The 25,583-nt window shown below is 43.8% G+C and overlaps 1 protein-coding gene across 3 annotated transcripts in view; it reads right to left on the minus strand.

The window, feature by feature from the left end:
* Positions 1-2,117: 2,117 nt before the first annotated feature.
* Positions 2,118-25,583, minus strand: part of PDLIM3 (PDZ and LIM domain 3) — a 30,857-nt gene continuing 7,391 nt past the window's right edge. The window contains exons 2-8 of one of the 3 annotated variants that reach the window (XM_036299058.1): positions 23,846-23,997; positions 21,697-21,781; positions 14,366-14,433; positions 8,470-8,733; positions 6,719-6,843; positions 4,812-4,923; positions 2,118-3,080 (exon numbers count right to left, since the gene is read on the minus strand). In XM_036299058.1, the coding sequence (XP_036154951.1) occupies positions 2,891-3,080; positions 4,812-4,923; positions 6,719-6,843; positions 8,470-8,733; positions 14,366-14,433; positions 21,697-21,781; positions 23,846-23,997 (996 nt within the window). In that variant the 3' untranslated portion in view covers positions 2,118-2,890. Of the gene's footprint in view, positions 3,081-4,811; positions 4,924-6,718; positions 6,844-8,469; positions 8,734-14,365; positions 14,434-14,760; positions 14,949-21,696; positions 21,782-23,845; positions 23,998-25,583 lie in introns of all 3 variants that reach the window. The other 2 variants (XM_036299059.1, XM_036299060.1) reach the window with 2 other exon arrangements.

Genomic DNA, 25,583 nt, shown 5'->3' on the forward strand with positions numbered 1-25,583 from the left:
GGCTTATGGTGGGGATGCTGGGGAAGGGAGTGGCCTAATCTGACACCTTTGGGCGCTAAAGGGATGGACACAGAGAGACAGCAGGCAGCGTGGGAAGGAGCAGATATGAGGGCAAGAGCTGTTTTTAGAATGGCACGGCCATCTGCGCGTGTTTGCAAGCTGAGAAGGGTGCGTGCGGGGCAGACAGAACCGGAGCGGGAACCCTGAGCTGGAAAGGGAACTGGAGGGGCAGAGTCACAGGCAGGCCTGGACCAAGAGGACGGAGGATGAGCGGGGTCTGCCGCGCGCGTGGGAAGCTTTCACATTCTGTAGCGACGAGGCAGCTGAGCAGTGGGAATGAGGCCCTTTCTGCCCCACAAGGCACGGGGGCAAATAGTGCAGTTCACCGAGGCTGCATAGGTGAGCACTTTTCTCACGAGTCTTTCATTCGTACTCAGTGGAACCCTTTGTAGTGGGGTACACGTGCTCCCCACTGGGCTTCCTGAGTCCAGGTCAGAGATGCCGGTTCACCCTCTCCGCAGACTACCCGGCCGATGGGGAAGTGCCCTGGGGCGCGTGACAGTGTGGGGTGCCGTGGGGACACCTGGGGGTTTGGTGCTTCTCCAGCAGCTGCCACTGGCGCCTCCTTGTAGGAACCCCGCCCTTACCCTCCAGTCCAGGCGGAACGGTGCTGCCCATTCCCACGCCTCCCCCGACGCTGGAGGGAGGTTGGGCTGCTTCTCAGGTTCTCCACCGTCGCTCTGCATTTTAACGTCTCAGGTTTTCTCGGTCAGTTACCGTGCATTTGCTCTTTAGCTTCCTGACGCTCAAGTTTGGATCTTTCCCAGAACAAAACACTTGAACGTGACACCTGAACCACAAGTGTAATGCGTGTGGAGCCATTCATTTCTTTGGTCTCAGGGTTTCCGACTTACTTTCTTTCGGTAGCTCCGCGAAGGGATGGATGTTTTGGCGCTGGGGTTCCAGTTGCAATCACAAGTGCCCACAGCAGCCGGACAGGCGTCCTGGCTCCCCTCACTGGTTCAAAGCCTCAGACAGGTCGGGGCCAGGAGTATGCATGAATTTGGGCGAATCCGGAGCCATAAGGCAGGTGTGTGCCCTGTTTCTCATTGAGGAAGACAGGAGGCCTGTGGGCAGCAGCTGCCGTGGACTGGAGATGATGAGGCCACGAGACAGGGCGCCTGTGACGGTCCCCACCGCCCCACCCTGCCGGTTCCCCACGGTTCATCCTGGGAGGGGACAGTTTCGGAAGCTCCCACGTGTCCCCAGTGAGGAGCATGGGAAACAGGAAAGTCGTGAAGGTCAGGGGCATTGTCTTAGCCCCACCATGGGAGAAACAAGGTGACAAGCAGAGTCAGAGGCCAGCACTCCCTGGAGTCCACGCCCGACTCCAGCGAGGGCTGAGCGGATGCTGTGGCAGGTGGAGGTATGGTTATGGCCTAGAGCAGCCGTGGGCAAACTACGGCCCGCGGGCTAGATCTGGCCCGTTTGAAATGAATAAAACTAAAAAAAAAAAAAGACCGTACCCTTTTATGTAATGATGTTTACTTTGAATTTATATTAGTTCACGCAAACACTCCGTCCATGCTTTTGTTCCGGCCCTCCGGTCCAGTTTAAGAACCCATTGTGGCCCTCGAGTCAAAAAGTTTGCCCACCCCTGGCCTAGAGTCATGGATGGCAAACTGCGGCTTGCGAGCCACATGCGGCTCTTTGGCCCTTGAGTGTGGCTCTTCCTAAGCCTTAGGAGTACCCTAATTTTTAATAACAATGTACCTACCTATATAGTTTAAGTTTAAAAAATTTGGCTCTCAAAAGAAATTTCAATCGTTGTACTGTTGATATTTGGCTCTGTTGACTAATGAGTTTGCCGACCACTGGCCTAGACCCAACTGTGCTGAGAAAACGGACCAGGAGGCAAATCAGGGACTGCAGCAGGGCTGCAAGCAGGGCCCAATGGACCCCCCCCCCCCCACTGTCTCCTCTTGGAGATGCTGCCTAGGGAAGGAGGAGGGGGTGGTGAGCAATCTTTGAGCTCTAAGAAGCAGCCTCCATGGAGCCTGAACTTTGAATTTGACTGAATATCGATGTGAAAGAGACATTTGAAATGGAAGAGACTATTTCAAAGCCAAAGAAACTGGTTTAATCCGAAAGTGACGGCATTCCCTTTCACTAGCAAATGAAAATGCCTCTCCTGTCAGCAGAAATCGGGGGCTCCTAAGAAAGCGTAATAAACACCGAAGAAGCCACATTTTCTCAGAGCAGCTGAGTGGCACGTAGGATGGGGCCCTCTCACGGGAATGCTGATTCCGCTGCATTCATGGAGCGCCACCTCACTGGGCACATGTCCAATGTTTCACGTGGTTCTTATGTACGCGCATCCCGTGGTGTGATGGCCGCATGGGACACTAGAGAGACCCAGGGACTCTCTCCCCGACATGCACTTTAATGGTTGAAGCAGACAACAGACAACTGCGGGCTGTGTTAGAATACAGATTATCACTCGGTACTCACTACAACTGCAAAGCCAGCTTGGTAAGGAAAGACAATTAGACTCCCCCCAATAGCTTGCTGTTTACGTGTTCGAGGGTCATCATAGAAATTTAAATTGTGGAGTTTGACATACAAAAAAAAAATGCTCGGTGTACATGTCCTGAAGTTATTGCTAACAGAGAGAGAGAGCGAGAGAGAGCAAGAGAGAGAGAGAGAGAGAGAGAGAGAGAGAGAGAGCGCGCTGCAAACACAGCGGCGGGCAGGTCTGCGCTGCAGCCGGTGCGGGCCTCCCTCCCCCTCCTCCGCACGCTGTAACATAAGCATCTGAAGCCGGGCTTTAGTTTTGGGCTCAGCAGTTTGCTGGACATCTGCCCAAAGTCATGACCGTCGTCCCGGGTAACTAGGCCTTGGGATACAGCGTGACCGTGTCGTAGCCCTCGGGGGGCCTCGTGCGGGCTCGGGCGTGGGTTTCGCAGTACAGCTCGCCCTCCACGAAGAAGTAGCCCTTCTGCTTGAGGTTGAGGTTGCAGTCGGCACACACGAAGCACTCGGGGTGCCGGTACTTGTCCCGCGCCTTCACCACAGCCCCGCTGGGGAGGAGAGGGAAGGGAGTCAGAACCGCAGAGGCGAACCCTGGCTCCCAGGCGACAGGGAAGGGGAGGCAGGAGGGTCTGAGCCGCATCAGACACCAGCGCCCCCAGCGGTACGCAGGGCCCAGCGGAGGCTCGGATGTAAGTGTCAGGGGGATGCAGGGCGGCCAGGACACCCCATCATGCGTCTCCCTCTGAGATGACTGCTTTTCAGGTTTGCAAACAAGTCGTTGCCATAACAATTATAGGTTGTTCCTCTAGCATCCCTCCCCCTGTGTCCCTGAAAGAGGGAGGCGTGATTCTGCAGAGGATTCTGACCTTGGCCGAGGTGGTTGCCTACACCAGTGGTCGGCAAACTCATTAGTCAACAGAGCCAAATATCAACAGTACCACGACTGAAATTTCTTTTGAGAGCCAAATTTTTTAAACTTAAACTAGATAGGTAGGTACATTGTTATTAACTTAATTAGGGTACTCCTAAGGCTTAGGAAGAGCCACACTCAAGGGGCCAAAGAGCCGAATGTGGCTCGCGAGTCGCAGTTTGCCGACCACTGGACACAACTGAAAGTCCCTGTCAGGGCCCCACGGCCACTTCTCCCACCCAGTTCTGTTCTGCTGCAGTAGCCACACGGAGGTGCCACGTGTCACGGCTGTCCGTGGCGGGGCCCAGCCTCTGCTCTGTGCAGCACAGAAGAGACGGACCACAGGGCGGAGGTGGCGCTCACACAGCGGGGGCCTTGCCTCTACTGTCACGCAGTTTGCTGCCCTTTAGGAGCAGTAATTGCTTTTGCTAATGTGACCAGCTGCCCTGCTCAGGCCCTCTCTACTCCTGAGCTTCCTGTCTTGCCTGCTTCCCCCACCCCCTTTTTTAAAAAATACATTTTTATTGATTTCAGAGAGGAAGAGAGAGCTAGAAACATCAATGATGAGAAAGAATCATTGGTCGGCTGCCTCCTGCACGCCTCACACTGGGGATGGAGCCCACAACCCGGGCATGTGCCCCGACCGGGAATCGAACCATGACCTTCTGGTTCATAGGTTGATGCTCAACCACTGAGCCACACAGACCAGGCTCCTCCCAACCCCTCTGCTCTGACCAGGCTCATCTCCCACCGCCTTGCCTCCTGGGATGGCCCCTGGACACTCGGACACGTGGTGCCTCCCTGTGGCTACTGCAGCAGAACAGCCCGTATGGGAGAAGTAGCCGTGGGGCATTTGCATGGAGAGATGGAGATGACCTGGTTCACGTGAAGATGTGAACTAGCAAGTGTGGGCGTTCAAGCACAAAGGCCCTTGACATGGAAGCTGGGACTCTATTTTTCAAAATCGTGTTTGAATATTTGTGCCACTTTGAGAAACGGGGGAAAGAGAACGTGTTGTAAAGAACAACCCGGTGGCCGCCGTGTGTGTTTCCCTGGGTTTATACAGAAAAGGAAAACCTCAAAGTTGGTACCTTAACCAAGGAGGGTGGGGAGACCTCTTTGAAGGGAAGTTTTGATTCTTGGAAATGATTTTTTAAATATACTCTGGGCAATTTTTCTTTTCATGAGGATCATCTGAAATGGTAAGTCAAGATCTGCGGACTCACATTATGGGCCCATGTGAGGGTACATCTAAGGAATTCTGGTCAAATGAGATACATGCGGTGGACGCTGGATTTCAAGCCAAGGGACAGAAGCAGGGAGCTGCCACGGAGGTTGACAGGGACCCTGGGCTAACAGTGACACTCACACAATGCCACTCCCGCACTTGTCGCAGAGCGGCATCCTCTGCGCGCTGCCCCCGCCGCCGTGGACTTTCGTAACCGGAGCTCTCACACTCCGCGTGCCGGAGGGACGGTCATCTGAAAAGCAAAGCGTCGCCTTTTATGGCAAAGGCACAGCTGGCTGCAGTGTGTACTTGGCTTCTATTTTAAGGCGTGCACTTTACCCGAGGGAATTCCTAAGTTGCCCGCAGCCTCCTGTCCGAAGGAGTGGGGCTAGGTCAAGCATGCCTTCCGCCGAACGGGCCTTGAACAGTCAGTGGCAGTTTTTGTTGTGGTAGGAAGCTGTTACAAAATGCTCAGAGATTTTGTATTTTTTTTTCATTGTGGAAAAATACACATAATATAAAATTTGCCATCTTAATGTTGTTAGGGTGTACTTCAGTGGCATTAAGTGCATTCACAATGTTATAACATTGTTGCCTATATCCATTTTTAGAATTTTTTTTATCATCTCAAACAGAAACTCTTTATCCATTAAGCAATATTACCTCCCAGACCATGGTAACCTCTGTTGTACTTCCTGTCTCCATGACTTGTCTGTTCTAGATACCTTATACTCATATACGTACAATCATACAATATTTGTCCTTTTGTGGTGAGCTTACTTCACTTAGGGCCGTGGTCGGCAAATCGCGGCTTGCGAGCCACATGCGGCTCTTTGGCCCCTTGAGTGTGGCTCTTCCACAAAATGCTACGTGCGGGTGCGAATGTACAGTGCGATTGAAACTTCGTGGCCCATGCACAAAAGTCGGTATTTTGTGGAAGAGCCGGTATTTTGTGGAAGAGCCGGTATTTTGTGGAAGAGCCACACTCAAGGGGCCAAAGAGCTGCATGTGGCTCGCGAGCCACAGTTTGCCAAGCCGCAGTTTGCCGACCACTGACTTAGGGTGTTTTAAAGGTTTATCCATGTTGCGGCATGCCAGAATTTCATTCCTTTTTAAGGCTGAATAATATCCCATCGTATGCATATACCACATTTCTTCATCAGTAGACATTTGGATTATTTCCATCATTTGGCTTTTGTGAATAACGCTGCTAGGAGCATTGGTGTAGCAGTATCTGTTTGAGTCCCTGCCTTAATTCTCTTGAGTGTATACTTAGGAGTGGGATTGCTGGGTCATGAGGTGACGCTATGTTTAATTTTTTCATGCAGTGGCGGGACCATCAGCCATGCACAGGGTCCTCATGTCTCCACATCCTCATGATACTTGTGATTGTTCCTTCATTTTTGAGAACAGCCATCCTAAGGGGGCATTATGCATTTTTGTGCGACTTGGAAAGGACAGTGCCTACCTTTTGGAGAAGGGAAAATATTGGTAAGGGTGTGAGCCCTGAAGACAGCGGGAGTCGGCTGCAGACCCAGCTCTGCTTCTCACTGGCTGTGTGACTTTGAACAAACCCACCCTCTCTGTGCCCCCGTTCCTCATTCGTTAAACAGGGAAAGCAGTAGCTCCTCCCTCACAGTCACCGGGCAGGTGCAATGATCATGTGGGCAAAGTGCCAGCACAGAAGTGGGAACACACTACGGGCTCGTCACATTGTTATTTTAGGTTTGGATGATGATACTCTGGAGTATGCGAGGCTGAGAAACTTTGCAGCATCCACTTAAAACTCTGTTTAAAATGTGGCAGCTCAGCCAGCCCTTGAGCACTGTGGATGGAATTGGCGTTGGGTGTCTTTTCACCAAGTGACACGTCCTGGGAGCGCCTCTCCTAATCCAGGCACCACCCGCATCCTCTGGGCCAAGACTCATTTGATTTCCGAATAAAATCCATATTTAGACCTCCACTCCCAGTCTGTTTGCTGTCCTCCCCTCCCCCTCGCCTGCCAACAGGCTCTGCCATAACTGTCAGCAGGCGTCCCAGCCACTCACCGTCGTTCACTAACTCCTGGAGCACCCGGAAGGAGCCCGACTGGCGGGGCTGGGCAGGCTCATCCTGATTGTTGTGGAGCATCCGGTACACGTCCGACTGGGGGGGCACCGAGGCTGTGGGCTCACTGAAACGACACGGCAGGTGAGGCAGCGTCAGGGGCGTGCGAGCAGCAGGCGGGCGCCCAGCCACAAGACAGCAGTCACAGTCATCGCTACCCCTGCAGTAGCTCCTGAGCGGAGATTCAGTATTTTCAGGTTCATCTCTGTTACAGTCCCCAAATGGCGTTTGTTCACCTATTGTGGCCGCCTTAAACACGTCATTGGTTAACCTCAGGCTCACACCGGCACGTCTCCATTTGGCCACATACCATGGAGGGTCACGAAGAGGTGATGGTTGGGAAATGGTAATTTAAAAACAGACTTGTGTCTGATGAGTAGATCATTATAAGTAGGAACAAAATAAACTTTTTCTCAGAAAAATAGAGACAACACACACATGATAGGAAGTGCAGGAGTGAGCCCAGTTTGATTATTCGCAGTCATAACATTGTCCTTAAATTCAGATTCATTTCTGATGCTAAATCAAAAGTATGTGGTTTAATTTTGCTTTTAGGATTAATTTGCTTTGTTAACTCCTGAAAACAACAAAGGTATAATTTTGTTTGCAAATTGAAGGAATTCATACTGCCAGTGGTTGAAAGTACCTAATGTAACTTTCACATATATGTGAGTTATATTGATTACACTACATTTCCTAAATAGCCACATTAAAATTCATTTACAACAACACTGGGAGCTTTATTTTAATAAACGTCTTACGAACATATTCATGATGAACAATAAAAAATGCCACAATAAAACAAATTCAGGCACTAAATGCTTTATTAGCTTATGTCGTTAATGACATTGCCTAGAAAAGGTAATTACTATCCACACATAATTTTATTACCTATATCATTTGTGAAAACAATTATCTTATATTTGCAATTTCCTTGCAAATTGGCTTTGAGATACATTATGCTATTATTACCTTATTGTATTCATCCCAAGAAATAGCTTTGGCATATTGTTACATAGCACTCTTAAGAATTATACTATTTTAATTTATAAAAAGTGGTTCTGTAACATTAAAAAAATGATAAGATTTTCCTTATAATAAATTTTTAATTGAAAAAAATTGATGGCAAAAGCACTTTAAACAAATGTTTATAATAAAGAAAAAATTAATCAAAATAGAGACAATTGGAAGTCAAATATCTACATTAACAGCTTAAGATATTCACTTATAAACCCTTATTCATGGCAGAAATTTTAAATGGAAAGTTATGATCTCCCCACATGATGCCATTGGAAGGGAGAAGTATCATCTTTTTTAAAACTTCTCCGGACCTCTCATCCCTTCCCAATTTTTGACCCTCCAAGGAGAAACATAGACTATGCTAGATTGTTAATCACCTTTGAAAGGTGTTGTACCATAACTTGTAAAGTACACGGTAGCTTTTCCAAACACATATACATTTGGCCCTTCCATGATTTTAGCTTATTACGATTGGTCGCATAAAACTCTACTTAATTCTTCAAATCACTGTTATCGTTAGAGCTAGGTATTTGCAATAAACCCTTAGTATTTCTCCCTTAAAGCTTTTCACATAGCTTTCTTCCCATTAAGACAGTGTTAAGAGACACCCGGAAAGCTGGCATTGCCCATGTGTTTAGTTAGTATGCCCATGGCTCAAAAAGACTCATATTACCTCATCGAGGGTGCTTCCCCTAGCGCTGTGGAAACCTGACCCTGCAGTGTTTCCATAATATTGTCATCTGAGTACAACTGCATAGGAGTGTTAAACTGAGCATGTACAATCTTCACACCGGGCAGTTCCATTTCCAAAGGAATGTTAGGGGCCATCTTAGCAGCAACTTTCAAGTCACCTGGGCAAATGGTACTAACAGTGCTGATGGAAGAGGGGGTGCTACGTCCGCTGCTACCGTCAATACCAGACGGAGTGCTGCATCCACTGTGTTAATGACCACGTTACACAGAGGGGACACAGGGCCAGGAAAACCAGACAGGAGAACACAGAGAACAAGGACAGAGAGGTTAACAGGCATTGAAGACAAAAAGTGAGAAGTGAATTAAATCAAATTAAAACAGAGTGTTGATTTCTGGCTACGATTTATTTTAACTATTTCTAGTTTAAAAATTCATGGTTGAAAAAAAGTTGCACAAAGTTAAAAGGTACAGGTGATAGCGCATTTTTTGGCTCTGTTCAACCAGGCGATATGCAAGTTGAAGGTCACACATAAACCAGTTGTATATATAAAGTGGAAAAGATGCGACCCTACTCACTTTTTAAACATAGGCCAGATCATTTTAAACTTGACAATATCACAGACAAATGGTGCAGGGAAATTACATTGGCTGGGCACCCTTTTACATTTCTGAGGTACAATATTTAAAATTAAAAGATTAATGAGTGGTCCATACAAATAGTAACTGAATATGCCACACGAAGGTCCAATTAAATATTTAGGCTAGACATTTCAAAATAAGTACGTTTCAGAAATGCAGTTGAGTTTAATTGAATCACAGACACATGTAGGTTATGTGATAAAAATTATGTTTTAAGGCTATGTTGTAAACATTTTATTTGGACTATTTTAACTTTTTCTATTTCACTCTTTAATTTTGTGAGGAATATGCTTTTAAAAACTGTTCAGTGATTGAATGCAGGCTCTAGAAGAGCCAATAAATGCTTGTCACCTTGAAATTAATGATTAGAGAGCAAATAAGGTAATCTTGGATTCTTCAGAGGCTCCCTAGGGCTAAGGTATATTTCTTTTATACATCGCTATTTCATGCAAACTTTTGAAAACACACGTATATTCTTGCATACTTATCATTTTCTTTACAGAGAAGAAGGGACTTGTTATTAAAACACCAGAATGGCCAGTCATGCAATTTTCAGGACAGCTGGGGAGAGAGCCCATGTTCTCTATGAAGCTAGATGGGAGGCTGGTCACAACCGACATGCCAAGGACTAAAATGTCAGGTCTCTCCGTGCATTTTACATGCAACATGAGAAATGCATTATATGAAAGTGAAACATACTGAGATTTTTTAGAAGCACAGTCATTTAAGACAAAGCCAAAGGAAATATTAGTATTAATGGAACCTCCGTCATGCCTGCAGGTTAGTGTTGCTGCAAACTCAAGACAGAAAACGATTCATACGGTGTGTTCATCTCAACGTCAGTGTTCTCTTAGGGCTCAAGTATGAGCCCTCTCTGCATTTACTCTCTAGGGCTACTCACGCTAACCTCAGCCCACACAGCACAAACCAAAAGGATTTGGGCATCGATGCTGTTGACTGATTAGTCTGGACAACCCATGCCACTAACTGGATTAAAAGTTGTTGTGTGTGTGTGTGTTTTTTTTTTTGTGTGTGTGTTTTTTGTGTGTGTTTGTTTTGTGTTATCCAATTCAACCACCTACACAGCCCAAATGAGGCAGGCAAATAGGGACTTGCTCCTTCACTCCTTGGCTTGAGAACCTGTTTAAAACTCAGTCTGTGAGTTGGGTGATCACAAACCAAAATGTCAAGTGCCTTATTCACTGTTTCCATAGGCTCAAGGCTATACTGGCTCCTGAAAGTGACTTTGGCGGGTAAAAGAATAGAAGGGAAATTTCAGTTGTAATGCAGTTTAGTCAGGATCCTACTGATTTGATCTAAGTGAAGCTTATTAAATTGTCACTGGGATTTGAAACACTCCAGTTAAACCTTGGGAGACTTGGTCTTAAAGTAGTGAACCTTTTCAACAAGCATTGTAACTACTCTGATCTTACTGTGGGCCAGGCATCATGCTAGTGGATGAAGTAGGATCAATTCAGAATTTACAGATACTTCTCTTTTTTATACTTGTAATTAGTAATCCCTTTCCGTTGTTAGTGTTCTTTATACAGGCATGTTTGTGTATATAACTTTATTTAACAAGGGTTGTATTCTATTTCCTAATCATTCTATTTAGGGCCCCCTGTCTATTGAATAGATAGGAAATAAACTCTAAGCAAACTAGAATTAGTTTTCTTATACATTTTGGGACCATTTAAAAAAATCTCTTAACCTGATGCTTTAAAAAAATGGTTTTTTTCCTGGTGTGGCTCAGTTGGTTGGTTGTCCCATGAACCAAAAGGTGGCCGGTTCAATTTAGGGTGCATGATTGGGTTTCGGGCTCAATGGGTATGTAGGAGGCAGACCATTGATGTCTCGCTCTTATACAATGTTTTTTTTCTCTTTCTCTCTCTCCTTTCCTCTTTCTCTAAAAATCAATAAAAATATCTTTAAAAGAAGTTTTCATGGATTCCAATCACTGTGAATATCATCATAGGTCATCACCATGACCTATTCCTGTGACTTGGAAAGGTAGGTGCTAATGAGATTTCTTGACATTGACTTACTGACTTGGCAAGACCACCTATAAAATTGCTGATCTACCCAGTCACTTCACTCCTGGATAGATCAAGAGAGAGAGAGAACTGATTTCTCTGGCATATTTACAGGCGTTTTTGGGATATACAGGATTGGATTTTATCATTTGGATCTGTAAAATACCATATATATATATATATATATATATATATATATATATATATATATATAATTGAATTTTTATAGAGAGGAAGGGAGAGAGAGATAGAGTTAGAAACATCGATGAGAAACATTGATCAGCTGCCTCCTGCACACCCCACACTGGGGATGTGACTGCAACCAAGGTACATGCCCTTGACCGGAATTGAACCTGGGACTCTTCAGTCTGCAGGCTGACACTCTATCCACTGAGCCAAACCGGTCAGGGCCCTTGTATATATTTTTAAGTGATAGTTTTGGCTTTAAAAATTTACATGTTTGCATAGGGAAATACTGGCTTTTTAATGTGCTTCAATAATGATGAAATAATGAAAAGATCCATAACTAGTAGTAAGACCTTAGGGCAGCAATTTTCAACCTTTTTCATCTCATGGCACACATAAACTAATTACTAAAATTCTACAGTGCACCAAAATATAGATATTTCTTGCCCAATTTGGGAAAAAAAAGGTATATTTTTTATTCATTCATACAAGATGGCTATTGTTGTGTTGGCTGTTGTCAATTTTCTATTTGACAATCTAAAGGAAAAGAGGTCAGTGCCCCTGACTAAATAGTCAGGTGTGGCATATTTTATAAATTCTTTGTGTGGGTCTTGTGGCGCACGTGTTGAAAACCATTGCCCTAGAGATTAACATACCAACAATTTGGCATCTCCAACTTACTTCTGATTAAAAAGTTGGTCATTATGGTGTCCTTATAGCTTGGTATGTGGCCACTCAAAATTCCACCTTGATGAAGAATCATTTGGCCAGAACAAGAAATTCAGAAGGTAGAGCAACAGTGAGGGAGCAAGGAAGGAGAGGAGAGGCGTTTTTACAGTTCTTTATGATTTGTGTATTGGTACTTGTTTTTAAGCAAGTCTCTCATCCCTGTTTCTCCTCTCCCCTCTTCCCAATTCAGGTATATTGAAAGGCTCCTTACGATGACACAATTATGAATGGCTTGTTATTATCACCATATTTGAGTTCAAATGAAAATACAGGGTTGGGAAAAAGTAGGTTTACAGTGGTTCACGTGGAAAATAATACAATAATTAATAAATAATAATAGAAGAATAAGCTGTGTTTCGTGTGCTCACAACTGTAAACCTACTTTTGCCCTAGCCTGTATAAAAGGCAATCACGTACCTAAATCTCTCTGACTTGCCCTGAAATTTTATAAAATTAAATGTTATTGGTTTTTAGCAAAGGCAAAATATGTTTTACTCTAATGTATCATTTTATTCAAGCCTCTTGAAGTCTTATAGCTCATGGGAGTGAATTTAAGTATGCTAACCTCAAAGAACACAGGTGTATTAGGTTAACTGTTTCCTTTAGGAGGATCTATATATATTTATTCAATAGTAAAATAGCACTTTAATATCTAATTGAGTGTTGTTATATATAATCAGGACTGGGGTTAGGAAGCTATTGAATGTAGTGAAATAGGAAAAAGATGCAGAAGAAAATGGAATGGGAACAAGGGGACAAACAGAAGTGAAAAAGGACTGTGCAGAGTAGATGGTGTGAGGGAGGGATCACAGCTCCTTGCTCTTCTTGCCACTCAGGAAATATCAGGCAATCTTTGAGTTGTGTTCCTTTATCTGATGACATTTACTTGGCATGCACTTTGTGCCAGCTGCATTTGTAGGTGGTAGATGTAGTCATGTGTTTTCATTCTAGTGAGGGAAGACGTATTTTGTAGACATCTTCCTCCTGCTCTTTCTAAGTGATATCACATAAGTGTCTGGCTTATTTTGAGGTAGCCTCTGCTCCTGACTCTAGCATCTGAAAAGGTCTGCACATGTGCATCGCATATAAGTGATGACTGACCATCCAAAGCTGGCACCATAACCTCAGGTGTCTCCAAAGGCCAGGAGGGTCGCATCTCTAGGAAAACAGGCCAGGAATCATATACTTGGGAGTGATGCGCATTTATTTGGGCAACTAGAGAGTAGCTGTTCCATCTTAAAGGCACTTAACTAAATTCATTTAAATAATCAGAGGGTTAAATAAAGCACTACTTGTGAATGAATCCACCTGTAGCTCACTAGTTTGGGAAACCTGATATAGATCATCAGCCAATGATCCTAACCGGCTAGGATCCATGCAGCCTGACTGTCAACATCCTTCCTCGGGGCTGACTGATGTAGCTGAGGCCAGAGGAATGGGTTTGAGGTTTCCTGAAGTCACCATTTCTTTATGTGGTTAAGACAGGGCAAAGCTCATCCCTTCCCTTGGGGGCTGGCGTTCACTTCCCAGGGAAGATACTTGAAGGATCACCTGAAGATGGTCTCTCCCTGATTGACAGTCAGCTCTGAAGCTTCCTCATTATCCCAGCGTGTACACAGTTTTCCACGAGGGTAACCAATCTACACCCCTCCCTCCCAACTCTGTCTTTATTACTTATTTTCCTCCAGGTGGAAAAGTTCCTTTTCAATCCCCTCTCTTCCTTTGAAAGTATCCATAGGAATGCAAATTGATGTTTATGTAAGTGCTGGAAGGTGTGGGGTTGCTCAGCTGCTCTGATGGTGTGTGGGGAGCAGGTGCTGAGGTGGGAATGATAAGGGTCTAACATAGGCAGCTACCAGTGTCCCCACCTGTGCCTCCCCTCCTGTTCCCCCCCTCCCCCCGCCCGCTGCTTCCTTACTCCTGATGGGGGAACTGGTTTCCACTCTTGTTCCTGCTGGCTGGGCCTTCCCGAGCTGGGATCGGGACATCTGCCTGCCTCAGAGGTCAGTGAGTCCTGATGGGATGCCCGGGGGTATTAGTTATAAATATACGTGGTGATGGCAGAGCATTTGAAGCTCTGTAATCTCGTCAGTGTTTACTCTTGGAAGTGGAGGAGGTTAGTTGGCTCTCTACTCTGCCGAGCTTGTCTCCTTTGCTTTTGAAATAAGCTTCAAAATGGAAAAAAAAAATAGTCACTCCAAACGCCTCACAAGTTACTTTTCTGGGAGATTAGTAAGGATTTATTAAAGAAGCATGCACTCCAAATTTCACAGTCTCAAAGCTTATGACCTGCTTCGGCCTGGGATTATGAAAGGTTTGGGCCGAATATTGTGCTTGTGTTCAAAGTAGTTCACATCCTGTGAAAACAAAGGGTTAAACAGTCCCTCAGTGGAAGGCTAATCTGTGACTTTAGATAAAATTAAACAAACAATAACAGTACAGAGCAGGTTGTTTACCACCAAATATTGACATGACTAAGCAGGGTGATGATGGAACCCGAGTGGTTTCTTCCTTTTAACCATAGACTCACTAAATGTCCCAGGACCGGCAGCTTGGAACCACAGTCTAGAAGCTTATCTTTAAGCCAGGAAAGTAAAACAGCAAGAGCTGGACTTTGGAAAGGAAGAGAAACCGGGCTATTGCCGTTAGGAACGCGGTGGCCGGAGGCGGAGGCCAGTACTTACTTTTGAGGTGAACTAGGAATAAGACCCCGCAGCTGTCCGTGGAGCGCATCTTGTATATTGCTAGTTGAATAGAGCCCAATGGGTGAGTTATAGGAAGCGCTCACTACCTGTCTTTTGTCATCAATGTTTGCTGCTGCAACAAAAGGCTGGGCCCTTCTGTTGTGCGAGGTACCAATGGCTTTGAACTCCTGTACAATGGCAGACAAAATACACAGAGCCACAGAATGCACAACAGAGCCGTTAATGAGCAAACCAACAGCAATCGCGACGGTTAATCAAGGCTTCTTACCCAATACAAGGTTAATGCGAGGTTAAAGGAGGAGTCAGGCATAAACCTTTCTGCATTTTCCGTGAACTTGACCTTTGCTGTCTTCATCCACCATATGTTTAGGTGCAAAGGAACTGACCTTATTTGTAATATTATAAAAGAACTCAAATACTATATCTTTTGTCTGCCCCTTGTTAACTTCTATATCGATAGCTTTTAGAAAATTCTCATTTGAATAGAGAAATTTTGTGTTAGAAATGAGATTTTTAGCTTAAAAAATTATTCTACTTAACATTTTCTTAAGTAGAACTTACATTTGCTTTATCTCCTATTAATATCTTAATAAAATTTCCCCCATTTTAGGAAATGAAGGAATAGAATGGCCAGAAAGGGAGTGAGCATTTGTAAGTAAAAGTTCTTTTTTTATTGTTTAAAGTTTTACATACGTCTCTTTTTCCCCCGATTGACCCCCCCTGCTTTTTCTTAATACCCACAACAAAAAAAACAAAATTCTTAATGTGGATTAAGTTATACCTTAAGTTTAGAAAAAAATAGTAATTAAAAGACTCTTGTTTCTGATGAAAGTGGGAATAACATTGATATAAAACCTCCTTTGCTTTTATTATGATGATTTCACTGCTATGTGTTTTAAGAACTCTTCATGTTTACTCTAGTTCGAGAAAGATTAAAGTCAGTAATGTAGAGAGAGCCAAAGCGTGTGATTCACAAAAGGATTTTCACTTTATTATTCAGGGAAAAGGGTCCTAAATTGAATTTGAAATATGCCCAAATGATCTGAAACTCTACATTATTATGTTAATGTCAGAACCATGGTTTCTAATTTTTATGTAGATCTCTAATGGCATAAAGTTATTACAGTTATTTTCATAAGTTACTACATTTATTTTCAAAAGAGAACACTACAATCCACGTGAGCTGATTCTCTTTCCAAATCTTTTCATTTGGCAGACTTAGGAAGATAAGTCTTTGCAGAAGTATTTTCACTCACACGTTCACATCAGCTTCACTTGTTTTTGTGAATGTGTCACCAGTGTTTCACACAAATTTCACGTAATACAAACATTTGTGATTGTTTTCGAATGTTACCGGAAAGAGACATTTTATTAAATAATAAAAAGATCTTGTAATATTCTTATTCATGTCATTTTTTTCCTTCTTGTCATTACAGATGAGTAAGTTGTGGGATAGTTGTTTTTTTTTAATTAGAAAAGAGACTATCTCCCTTTTTTAGGGCTGTGTTTTATGATTAACCATTTTGATTAGCCATTATTATGGCATGAAATTGTGAACTGGAAATAATTTTAAGTAATGATAGTGGCCATGATTCAAGCCTTTGTTACTCTTTTCAATATGAAAGAAGACAGACGGCTAATTGCTTAACTGCCTAGTTTAGTTTTGGTGGATTATAACTCTCTCAGGCTAATTAGAAGAGTGAATCGGACAGTACTGAAGGGCTCATGCTATTTGGAACTTAGCTTTTTTTTTTTTTTTTTTGAAAAACAACAAAGTAGGGTACACTCTAAATATTTTGGTAAATATAATTGAATTTATGAAAACTAGTTAACATCATGTGATGGCTTTATAGGAAACATCTCTGTCATTATTTTATCTTATTAGTCTTAAATTGGTAAATAAACATGGATGGTGATTGTCTTTTAAGGGAGGGAACTTTCTGAAAAGATCTGTGCAGTAGTAATCTCTAGTGGTGCATCCAAATAGCAGCACATACGTTAGTCAGCTCCAAGCCTTCCTTTTCCATTTTCAGGTTTGGTTATATGTTGCAAAGGTCACAAATGTGTAATTTGTTAGAAAAAAACAATCCCTTTATTTTCTAGTCAGATCATAAAAGGAAGTTTTTCTAATACAGGCTTCAAACCCTCATATTCAGGCTTTGCAAAGCATTAGTTCATGGGTTGCTAGAGTCATTCCAAAAGCAGCACCATGAAAGGTGTCCGCCAAAGGTAAACAACAAATGTAAGACCGCACGGAGGCAACATTCTGTCTGTCTCACATCGTTGTTAGCGGTCAAACAGGATGGAGAGACCAAACCAATTGGAAGTCTGCTATTCCACTTTAATTTCCTTTTAATTTTATAGTGGAAAACCATTCGTAATGGAAAATACTGGTAAAAACTTTATATAGCAGTTAATCGAGTCCAGCTCTTGTGTTTATTCTACCCAGACAAAAGCATCCAAGTGATTCTTATCTCTTAGGCAGTCAATAAATAACCATTGCAGTTAATTACATTTCTAAATATTATTGTTAAACGTTAGGAGCTTATATTGAGGAATGATGTTTTGAGTTAATGAGATGCTAGGGCTGTCTAAAAGCAGAGATCTGCTGACATTGGGAGAAAGCAGCTCTTGACACCCGTCTCCCAAGTCCCCGAGTGACCTCAGCAGTGACAGCACTCAGAGACAGTTCCCCTCTCAGCTTCTCACTTGGAGAAGTTGTCAGAGGCGAAGACTGAGTCTGAGAACTGAGGCAGTTGTCAACTCCAACCAACAACATGTGTGTAATACACATATATATTAATTATAAGGAAAAATGGTGGGGGAATAAGGGGAAGACGATATCAAGGGATCATACATTTGATCAAGCCACACTGACTAAATGATTACATTTTATGCCTGAAATTTATGAACACTCACTTCCCCTGCCTCATCCTCACCCCACAAATGAAAAATAGTCAGCCTATGATTACTTTCTGCAGTAATCATAAATTACTGCAGAAAGTTTCACGTTTTTCCCATTTCTCACTGGGGAAGAATTTGGGGACATGGGGATTGTGAAAGCTTGCTTTGTGTAGGCTGCCATCGGTTTTCCAAATACTAGAGAACAAGGTTATTTTGTGAACATAGAAAGAATGCCAACCCTTACCCCACGTGACGGTACATGTAGTACATCCTCATTATCAAATCTTCTATGACAAGGATTCAGCCCTTTTTATGGGCGTGGAAACAGCCTTCTTCTCATTTAGAAGAGAACCATTTTTGTTTCGAGAAAGCACCTCTTCTGTCTTGTGAAAGCTACATCATCATGTTGAGTTGTTCAACTCACATTAAACAAACATGAGGGTAATGTTTTGTTTAAGAATGTAGGCTTTGGAGAATGACAGAGAACTCTACATCCTTAGTCTAGAATGCTCTTAGTCTAGAACAATGTTTTTAGCCTGCCTTTAGTGTAGAACAATGTTTTATATAGAAAAATGTGTGCCTGTGCTCAGAGGCCAGGCTCAGAGTTGAATGAAAGGTGTTTATGCAATGGCGGGAGTTAATCTAAATAACCTCTAAAGTTTCAAGTCTAAATTCATAAAAACAAAATTTAACTATTTCATAATGGCATAGAAAAATGAAAAAAAAACTATATATTAAATGTTTATATCAATTATCACTATAATTGTGTAAGAAAAAGTCTCTAAAGCCTAACCCTATGCACAGGGGGAAAAATCTGGAAATAACTATACAAAATATTTTATTTGTGGCCGTGCTTGGATCTAGGATATATAGTAGTGGGTTTTTCCCCCAACAAAAATATATTACTTTTAAAATGAAACAGAGTATTTTATTCCAATAGCAAAGGCCACATAACTTACAATAAATGCTTGACTTGGGCTGAGGAACAAGAACCCACATTGTGTATTGCTCAAAGGCATTTTACTGCTCACCTGTGTGGCATCTTGAAGCATGATGTGTCAATGGCATTTGTTTCTCAGACTAACACACCTTTGTTGTCCAGAAGTTTGCAGAGTTCTCATTTGGGGTGTGAGGGTGGGTGTAGGGAAGGCAACTCTTTGCATAGCGTTGTGTTAATTAAAAAATAAAAAAGAAGAAGAATATAAACATAACCTAGTTTAGCTTTCTCCAGTCTCATCCTACAAGGGGGACCCACTGCTTGGCTTTGTCACTGGGTTCTGTTCTGGTGTATGCAGTGGGACTTCAGATAGCAGAGGCTAAAGAAGTGAGCTGTGCCGTGCAGGGAATGTCTGTCCCAAAGTGCTGATCTCGCAGAAACCTGGCCTGAGGATGTCAGGAGGAGAAATCCTTTGGTCCGTTAGGGAAGGAGCCCAAGTGGTTCTTATCTCAGAGCCCTTCACACACAGGCCTCTTGGAGAGGGTATCGGTGAGAAGTACCCGTGACTCAAACTGAGGGAATGTTCAGAGGCTCCATCTGACTGGCTTCTGAGCCCTTAACCCAATCTTCACCTTCTTTTTAAAACCTTACTTCCTTCTCTATCTTTCCCCGGTGTGTAGTATCATAAATGTCCCTATTGTCTAACCCCCAAAATGCAGGACACATGGGCTAACCCATGATTGTTGAGAGGACAGAGTGTTTCAAATTAGGGTTATGGTTTAAAATTCAGTTCAGCTTAGTAAGTACAGTAGTGGCTGAGTCAGTCACCCACACGCCGGAGTGGGCGCTGTGACCTGATCAGGGATCACTGGGGCTCTGGGAGTTGGGTCAAATTTGTCTAATTGGCTCCCTATCGTGGCATCTCATATGGATGAACTAGGGTTTAAAAAATCAGGAGAGATTTTGAAGGGAAAAATAATTTGCAAAAGGGTGCAGTACAATTTTGGATGTGTGCTATTTGTGGAAGAGGCAATTCAGAATTCTACCCAGTTTGTCCTGGTGATAATGAGATTGGGGTCAGGAAATGCATGTTATCTGAGCCTCAAATTTCCCTTTTCTTTTTTTGTTTGTTTTTTTAAAGCACCACATGATCTCTTTTCGAACTCGTTGCCTCTAAGTCAGAGGTTCTTAATCTGTGGGTCTCGACCCCTTTAGCGGTTGAACGACCCTTTCACAGGGGTCGCCTAAGACCATCCTGCATATCAGATATTTACATTACGATTCATAACAATAGCAACATTACAGTTATGAAGTAGCAACGAAAATAATTTTATGGTTGGGTCACAACAAGAGGAACTGTATTTAAAGGGCCAGAAGGTTGAGAACCACTGCTCTAAGTGATGAATTGATAGGGCGGGAAGAAGCCAGTGGGCTTGGCTCTCTACGAGTGACAGTTCTGCATCAAGAACTCTGTTTTTTCTTCTTCCAGTCTTTTTTTCTACCAAATATAGCATTGATTAGTGGTATTATTACTCACCAACCCACCTGGGAGCATTTGGCTCTCTTCCCACCATATTTACTGCCTGCCTTACCCATTTTTTGCTCGCTTACCCGCATCTGACCTAGGTATCCCCCTCGCCTTGCACAGTCACTTTTACCTGCAGCAGCAGGGGTTTGGGGTGGGGTGGGATGGAGGTGGGCCAGAGCACTGTGCTGAGAATTGGTTCCCAGGATTGGTCCTGGGCAGTGTTAGAAAACACAGCTTATCTTTAGACCCTCCCATTCCTTTCATGTTTGAATCTAAAGGAATCTGTGATGACTCTCGTGACCGTGAAGAGGAAGGCATCATGGTGTTGAGGCAGCCCTGTCACAGTGGCAGCTTCCTGTCTCGCTGTGGCGAATAGGCCAGGCGCCTTCTGAACACAGCCTAGTGGGAGGGGCTCCTGTACCCATAATTACAAGAGCTCCCACTGAACTCAACATCTCTATGAACAATTCGATGTGCCAAGTTATTTTACTTTACTTACTCAAATTTTACTTTGTTTCTCTCAAATCTTTGAGAAACCCTGTGAGATCCATGTACCTATGCTACTCTGCATGTAGTTTACAGAGAGGAAATGGGGGCTGGCGGAGACAAGTGGGGAACCTGCAGGGCAAACACCGGAGTTGAGGATCCTTGAGGATCCTGAAGGGGAAACAGTGCTGAAGCATCAATTACAAAGGTGCCTGCAGTTCATTTTCACTATCTGCCTGGGAGAACTACATCTTGGAATGTCTACTCAGCTTAGCAGGAACACTTGTTCTAGAAGGGATATTGAATTTGTATAGCTGTCTCTCTAAATTTGGGGAGCTTCTAAGTAGAGGTTCTAAAATCCTTTTCTTAACTTCATTTTCCATACAGCACAATTGAGGGTTGGTTTACTTTCAGATTTTTGGGGCCTTTGAGAGAAGACATGGTCAGATAAGCATCAGATTATTAAATGAATTCAGCTCAACAGATAGCGTTGCCTCAAGGGAAAGTCCTTTGTCTTTGTAATTCAACTGCATGAGCAGACTATCGCGACGATTACATAATGCAAGACTTTTCCTAGGGTAAACTTAATTACAGAATGCCAGAACTGAGAATTAAAGAAGGATATAAAATGAGATGTGGGTGAAGACCTCAAAGGATTGAAGTTCCCAATAACAGATTGGAGATACTTGTTGCAAATGGCTGCCCATCCCATTTCTGCTTTGTTTTAACACCTTAAACTTCTTGGATTACCTCCTGGTCATTTGGCAGAAATCCATCATAAAAATGAAAAAAAGAAGTGGACTGTGTGTAAATATAGGCAAATTTTTCCTGCTGAGAACATGTTTGTCTTTTGACAAGATGTTTGCCTAGGCATCCATCTTTGTTTTCTTGATGTAAGAAAACATGGGTAATCTAAATTAATCTCAGAGAGTAAAGGCAGACAACTGCTTCGTCAGGTGACTTATCCCAGTTTTTGATATTTGTCACTTCTTCCTCTTGGAAGTCACCCACATCATTTAAAAGGAGGTGTAAAGTGAACATCATTCACTCTAAGTCATACCTGTGGTTCTGATTCTAAGTTGATTTTGAAAGGATGAGCCTTTCCATCTTCAGATACCTGTGGAGACCATAAGCGAGTTTCCGCCCTGTAAGTAAAATAAATTCATAAACACCAAATTCTAATATACTTCCAGTTTTAACATCCTTCCGTTTCCTATGACGTTTGTGAAAAAACTACTATCCCTTGATAATTTAAGCAAAAGCAATATTCCTTGTTCATTATTCTGCATTCTCCCATCTAATTAGCCTTACATATTTAGTGTACTTGGGGGGAAATTCGAATGGATCAAGATGGGCTGCTATAGACTGTTTGTAAACTGCCCCATCCCTCCCTCCCACCCCAATCATATGTTGAAACCCTAATCCCCAATGTGATGGTAATTGGAGTTGGGGCCTTTGGAGGGAAATTAGGGTTAGATTAGTTTATGAGCATAGTGGAATTAATGCCCCTCTAAAAAGAGGGAGAGACACAAAATCTGTGTGTGTGTGAGTGTGTGTGTGTGTGAGTGTGTGTGTGTGTGAGTGTGAGTGTGTGTGTGTGAGTGTGTGTGTGTGTGAGTGTGTGTGAGTGTGTGTGTGAGTGTGTGAGTGTGTGTGTGTGTGTGAGTGTGTGTGTGAGTGTGTGAGTGTGTGTGTGAGTGTGTGTGTGAGTGTGTGTGAGTGTGTGTGTGAGTGTGAGTGTGTGTGTGTGAGTGTGTGTGTGTGTGTGTGTGTGTGTGAGTGTGTGTGTGAGTGTGTGTGAGTGTGTGAGTGTGTGTGAGTGTGTGTGAGTGTGTGTGTGAGTGTGAGTGTGAGTGTGTGTGAGTGTGTGTGAGTGTGTGTGTGTGAGTGTGTGTGTGAGTGTGTGTGAGTGTGTGTGAGTGTGTGTGAGTGTGTGTGTGAGTGTGTGTGAGTGTGTGTGTGAGTGTGTGTGAGTGTGTGTGAGTGTGTGTGTGTGTGTGTGTGTGAGTGTGAGTGTGTGTGTGTGTGTGTGAGTGTGTGTGAGTGTGTGTGTGTGTGTGTGTATGTACCTGGGAAGGCCACTAGGACAGCCAGGAAGAGGCCTCTCATGGAGAACCTGAGCATGCTGGCACCCTTATCTCAGACTCCCAGCCTCCGGAACCATGAGAGATAAGTGCTTGGTGTTTAAGCCACTGAGTCATCCGTGGGATTTTTGTTATAGTGACCCAAACTGACTGAGACAAAGACATTGTATAATTTTTGGAGAAAGTAGGTGTCCAGTGCATGTGGAAGACAGTATAGGAGGGAGATTCTGCAGGGACCCCCTGTACATGACCCAGGGCAAGCTCTCAGGTCTCCTCTAGTGCCCTGCTAGCCTACCCAGGCCACCAAAGGAGACGGGGAGTGACTGGCCAGGGGGACTTGCTGCTGGCATCAAGGATCTGCACTTTGTCCAATCCTTTTTATGGATCTGTTTGGGACGGTGTGCTTGGCAGGGACACAGGTTATGCACAGACAGGGAAAGAGCCCATTTCACCCCATCAGATGGCAGATGGACTGTGTGCCTTCTGTACCAGCAGCAGGATGAACACGCTAACAGCCACTGTCACAAAACATTGTTTCCACACTTTCATCTCCGTTTCAATGACCTAAGGCTGGTTTTGGTCAGAAATGTCTCATTATCTAATATACTCATGGGCACACACTCTCACTCACACCTTGTGAGATTCTTCTGGGCTGAATTCTGTACAAAACAGCCAATGGCCTGCAGCATATCAGCAACCAGTTTTTAACATGACCATATTTTGTCAAGCCAAGGGATTCTTTTAGGAGAATCTTTGAATTCCATTTTCTACCACATTTAGAACGGCAGGGTAACTGGCCATGCTGTGTCGTGTTCCTGTGGCCAATACCTTTTATGGTTCTATTTTCATTGTCAATTAACTGGATCAGTCCAGGAAAAAAATTCCATTCGCCTCTTTTACTATCCTGACATTCTGGAGAGTTCCTTTTAGAAATGGTTTAACAACATCGACTAGATTGACTGACGTCGGGGAAGAACAGACCAAAGTGGCTGATCTAGGAAAAAGCCAGTCAAACTCCTAGTTTCTGAGACACCCTTCTCACGGGGAGGATGAGACCATTTATCGTTTTGGTTCAGGTTCTGCTGCCAAACAGATCACATTTTAGCGCCATCAGTTAAAGAGCACCTGTCAATTTTGAGACACAGCTGGTGCGCTGCCGCTTTAATCCTGTCCTGTGCATCAGCGTGAGTCATGGACTCTGTACCGAAGCCGTCGATAGCCAGGATGACATCTCCAGGACACAGGTTGGCAGCTGCTGCCTTGCTCCCTGGAGTAATCTGGAAGAAATCATGGCACCACTTAAAAAAAAAATCTTGCAGATATCTGGAGTTTTGTACCTGACATCTGTATTTCAGCTTGGTAACACTTTAAATGTTTTACTGGGTAGACAGTCATAAATCTAACTTACAATGGCTCTTAATTGATCAATTGTGTTAGCTCTCTTTCCCCATCATGCGAAGTAATTTTGTTTTTTACAAACCACATTTCATTTATCATGACATGTCTTATTCTTTTTAAAACACCTTCCTATCGCCCTGTTTGAATCATATTTTCTTTGCTTTAAACAGAATAATTTGCGTTTTATTTTCTTTTAGGTTTCTTTTGTCAGCCCAAACTATTTGGGAATAGAACTTTACTGAATTTAGGGAGATGTTATATTTGAATTGAAACTGCTTTAGCATCCCTAAAGTAAGTTATGATTCACTCAGGGGTTACTTAGGATGTGGAAAGCGTGAAAGAGAATCACTTTAGAGTTAATAGAATAATCCACATAATAAATTCAGTTGTAACTTTTATGAGCTCTTCAGAGAGCTGAAGTTGCAGTGCAACCAACTAGCCTGCAATTTTAGGAAAGACAGGTGCCTCCAAGGAAAGACACAATGTAAGCTTGGGCTACCCTGAATCAGAGCAAGGAGGAAGATGGGGCCATCACACTAGCTGTTAAGAAGAAGTGAAATTATGAACAAACTAGAGGCCCAGTGCATGAATTCGTGCATGGGTGGGGTCTGGCTGGCCTGTCCCGATGGGGGCCCATTGGGCCAAGCCGGTGGAGGGGAGGGGCCGCAGGGGCAGGGCTGGCCAGGGGGAGGGGCCGTGGATGGTTGTCCAGCCAGCCCCGCCCCCGATTGGGGGTGTTGGGGGCCGATTGGGGACCGGATCAGGCTGGTTGGCTGCTGCAGTGCATGTCATAGCCACTGGTCATTCTGGTCATTCTGCTGGCCCAGTCGCTGGGCTTTTATATATATAGATTAGAGGCCCAATGCACGAAATTTGTGCAAGAGTAGGCCTTCCTTCCCCTGGCTGCTGGCACCGGCTTCCCTCTGGCACCTGGGACCTGGGCTTCCCTCTGGCCCCGGGTCTGTCCAGTCTAATTAGCACATTACCCTTTTATTATCATAGATCGTTAAAGGCCAAGTGTGAGTTAGTATTGAAAGTCTAGAATCCCTGGGAACTGCAGACACAGGGGAAGTTTCTATCCATCCAGTCTCTTCTTCATGAGTGGAGAACAGATGGAACAAATAGAAAACAACTAACAAGATGCAACATTTTATTATGCTAAGCAAAATAAGCCAGTCAGAGAAAGATAGGTATCACGTGATCTCACTCTTGTGGTATCTAAAGAACAACATAAACGGATGAACAAATAGATCCAGAGACACAGAAGCATGGAACCGACCCCCGAATCTCAGAGGGAAGGTGGGGGTGAGGTGTGGTGGGGAGAGATTAACCGGGGAACTTATAAATGAACTTATAAGATCATTTATATATGCATAGCCCATGGACACAGATGATAGTGTGGCGAAGGCCTGGGAAGAGTGGGTGCAGGATGGAGGGGGTCAGTGGGAAAAAAGGGGGACGTCTG

Source organism: Myotis myotis, unplaced genomic scaffold (genome assembly GCF_014108235.1).
Source record: "Myotis myotis isolate mMyoMyo1 unplaced genomic scaffold, mMyoMyo1.p scaffold_m19_p_3, whole genome shotgun sequence".
NCBI classification, from domain to species: Eukaryota; Metazoa; Chordata; class Mammalia; order Chiroptera; family Vespertilionidae; genus Myotis; species Myotis myotis.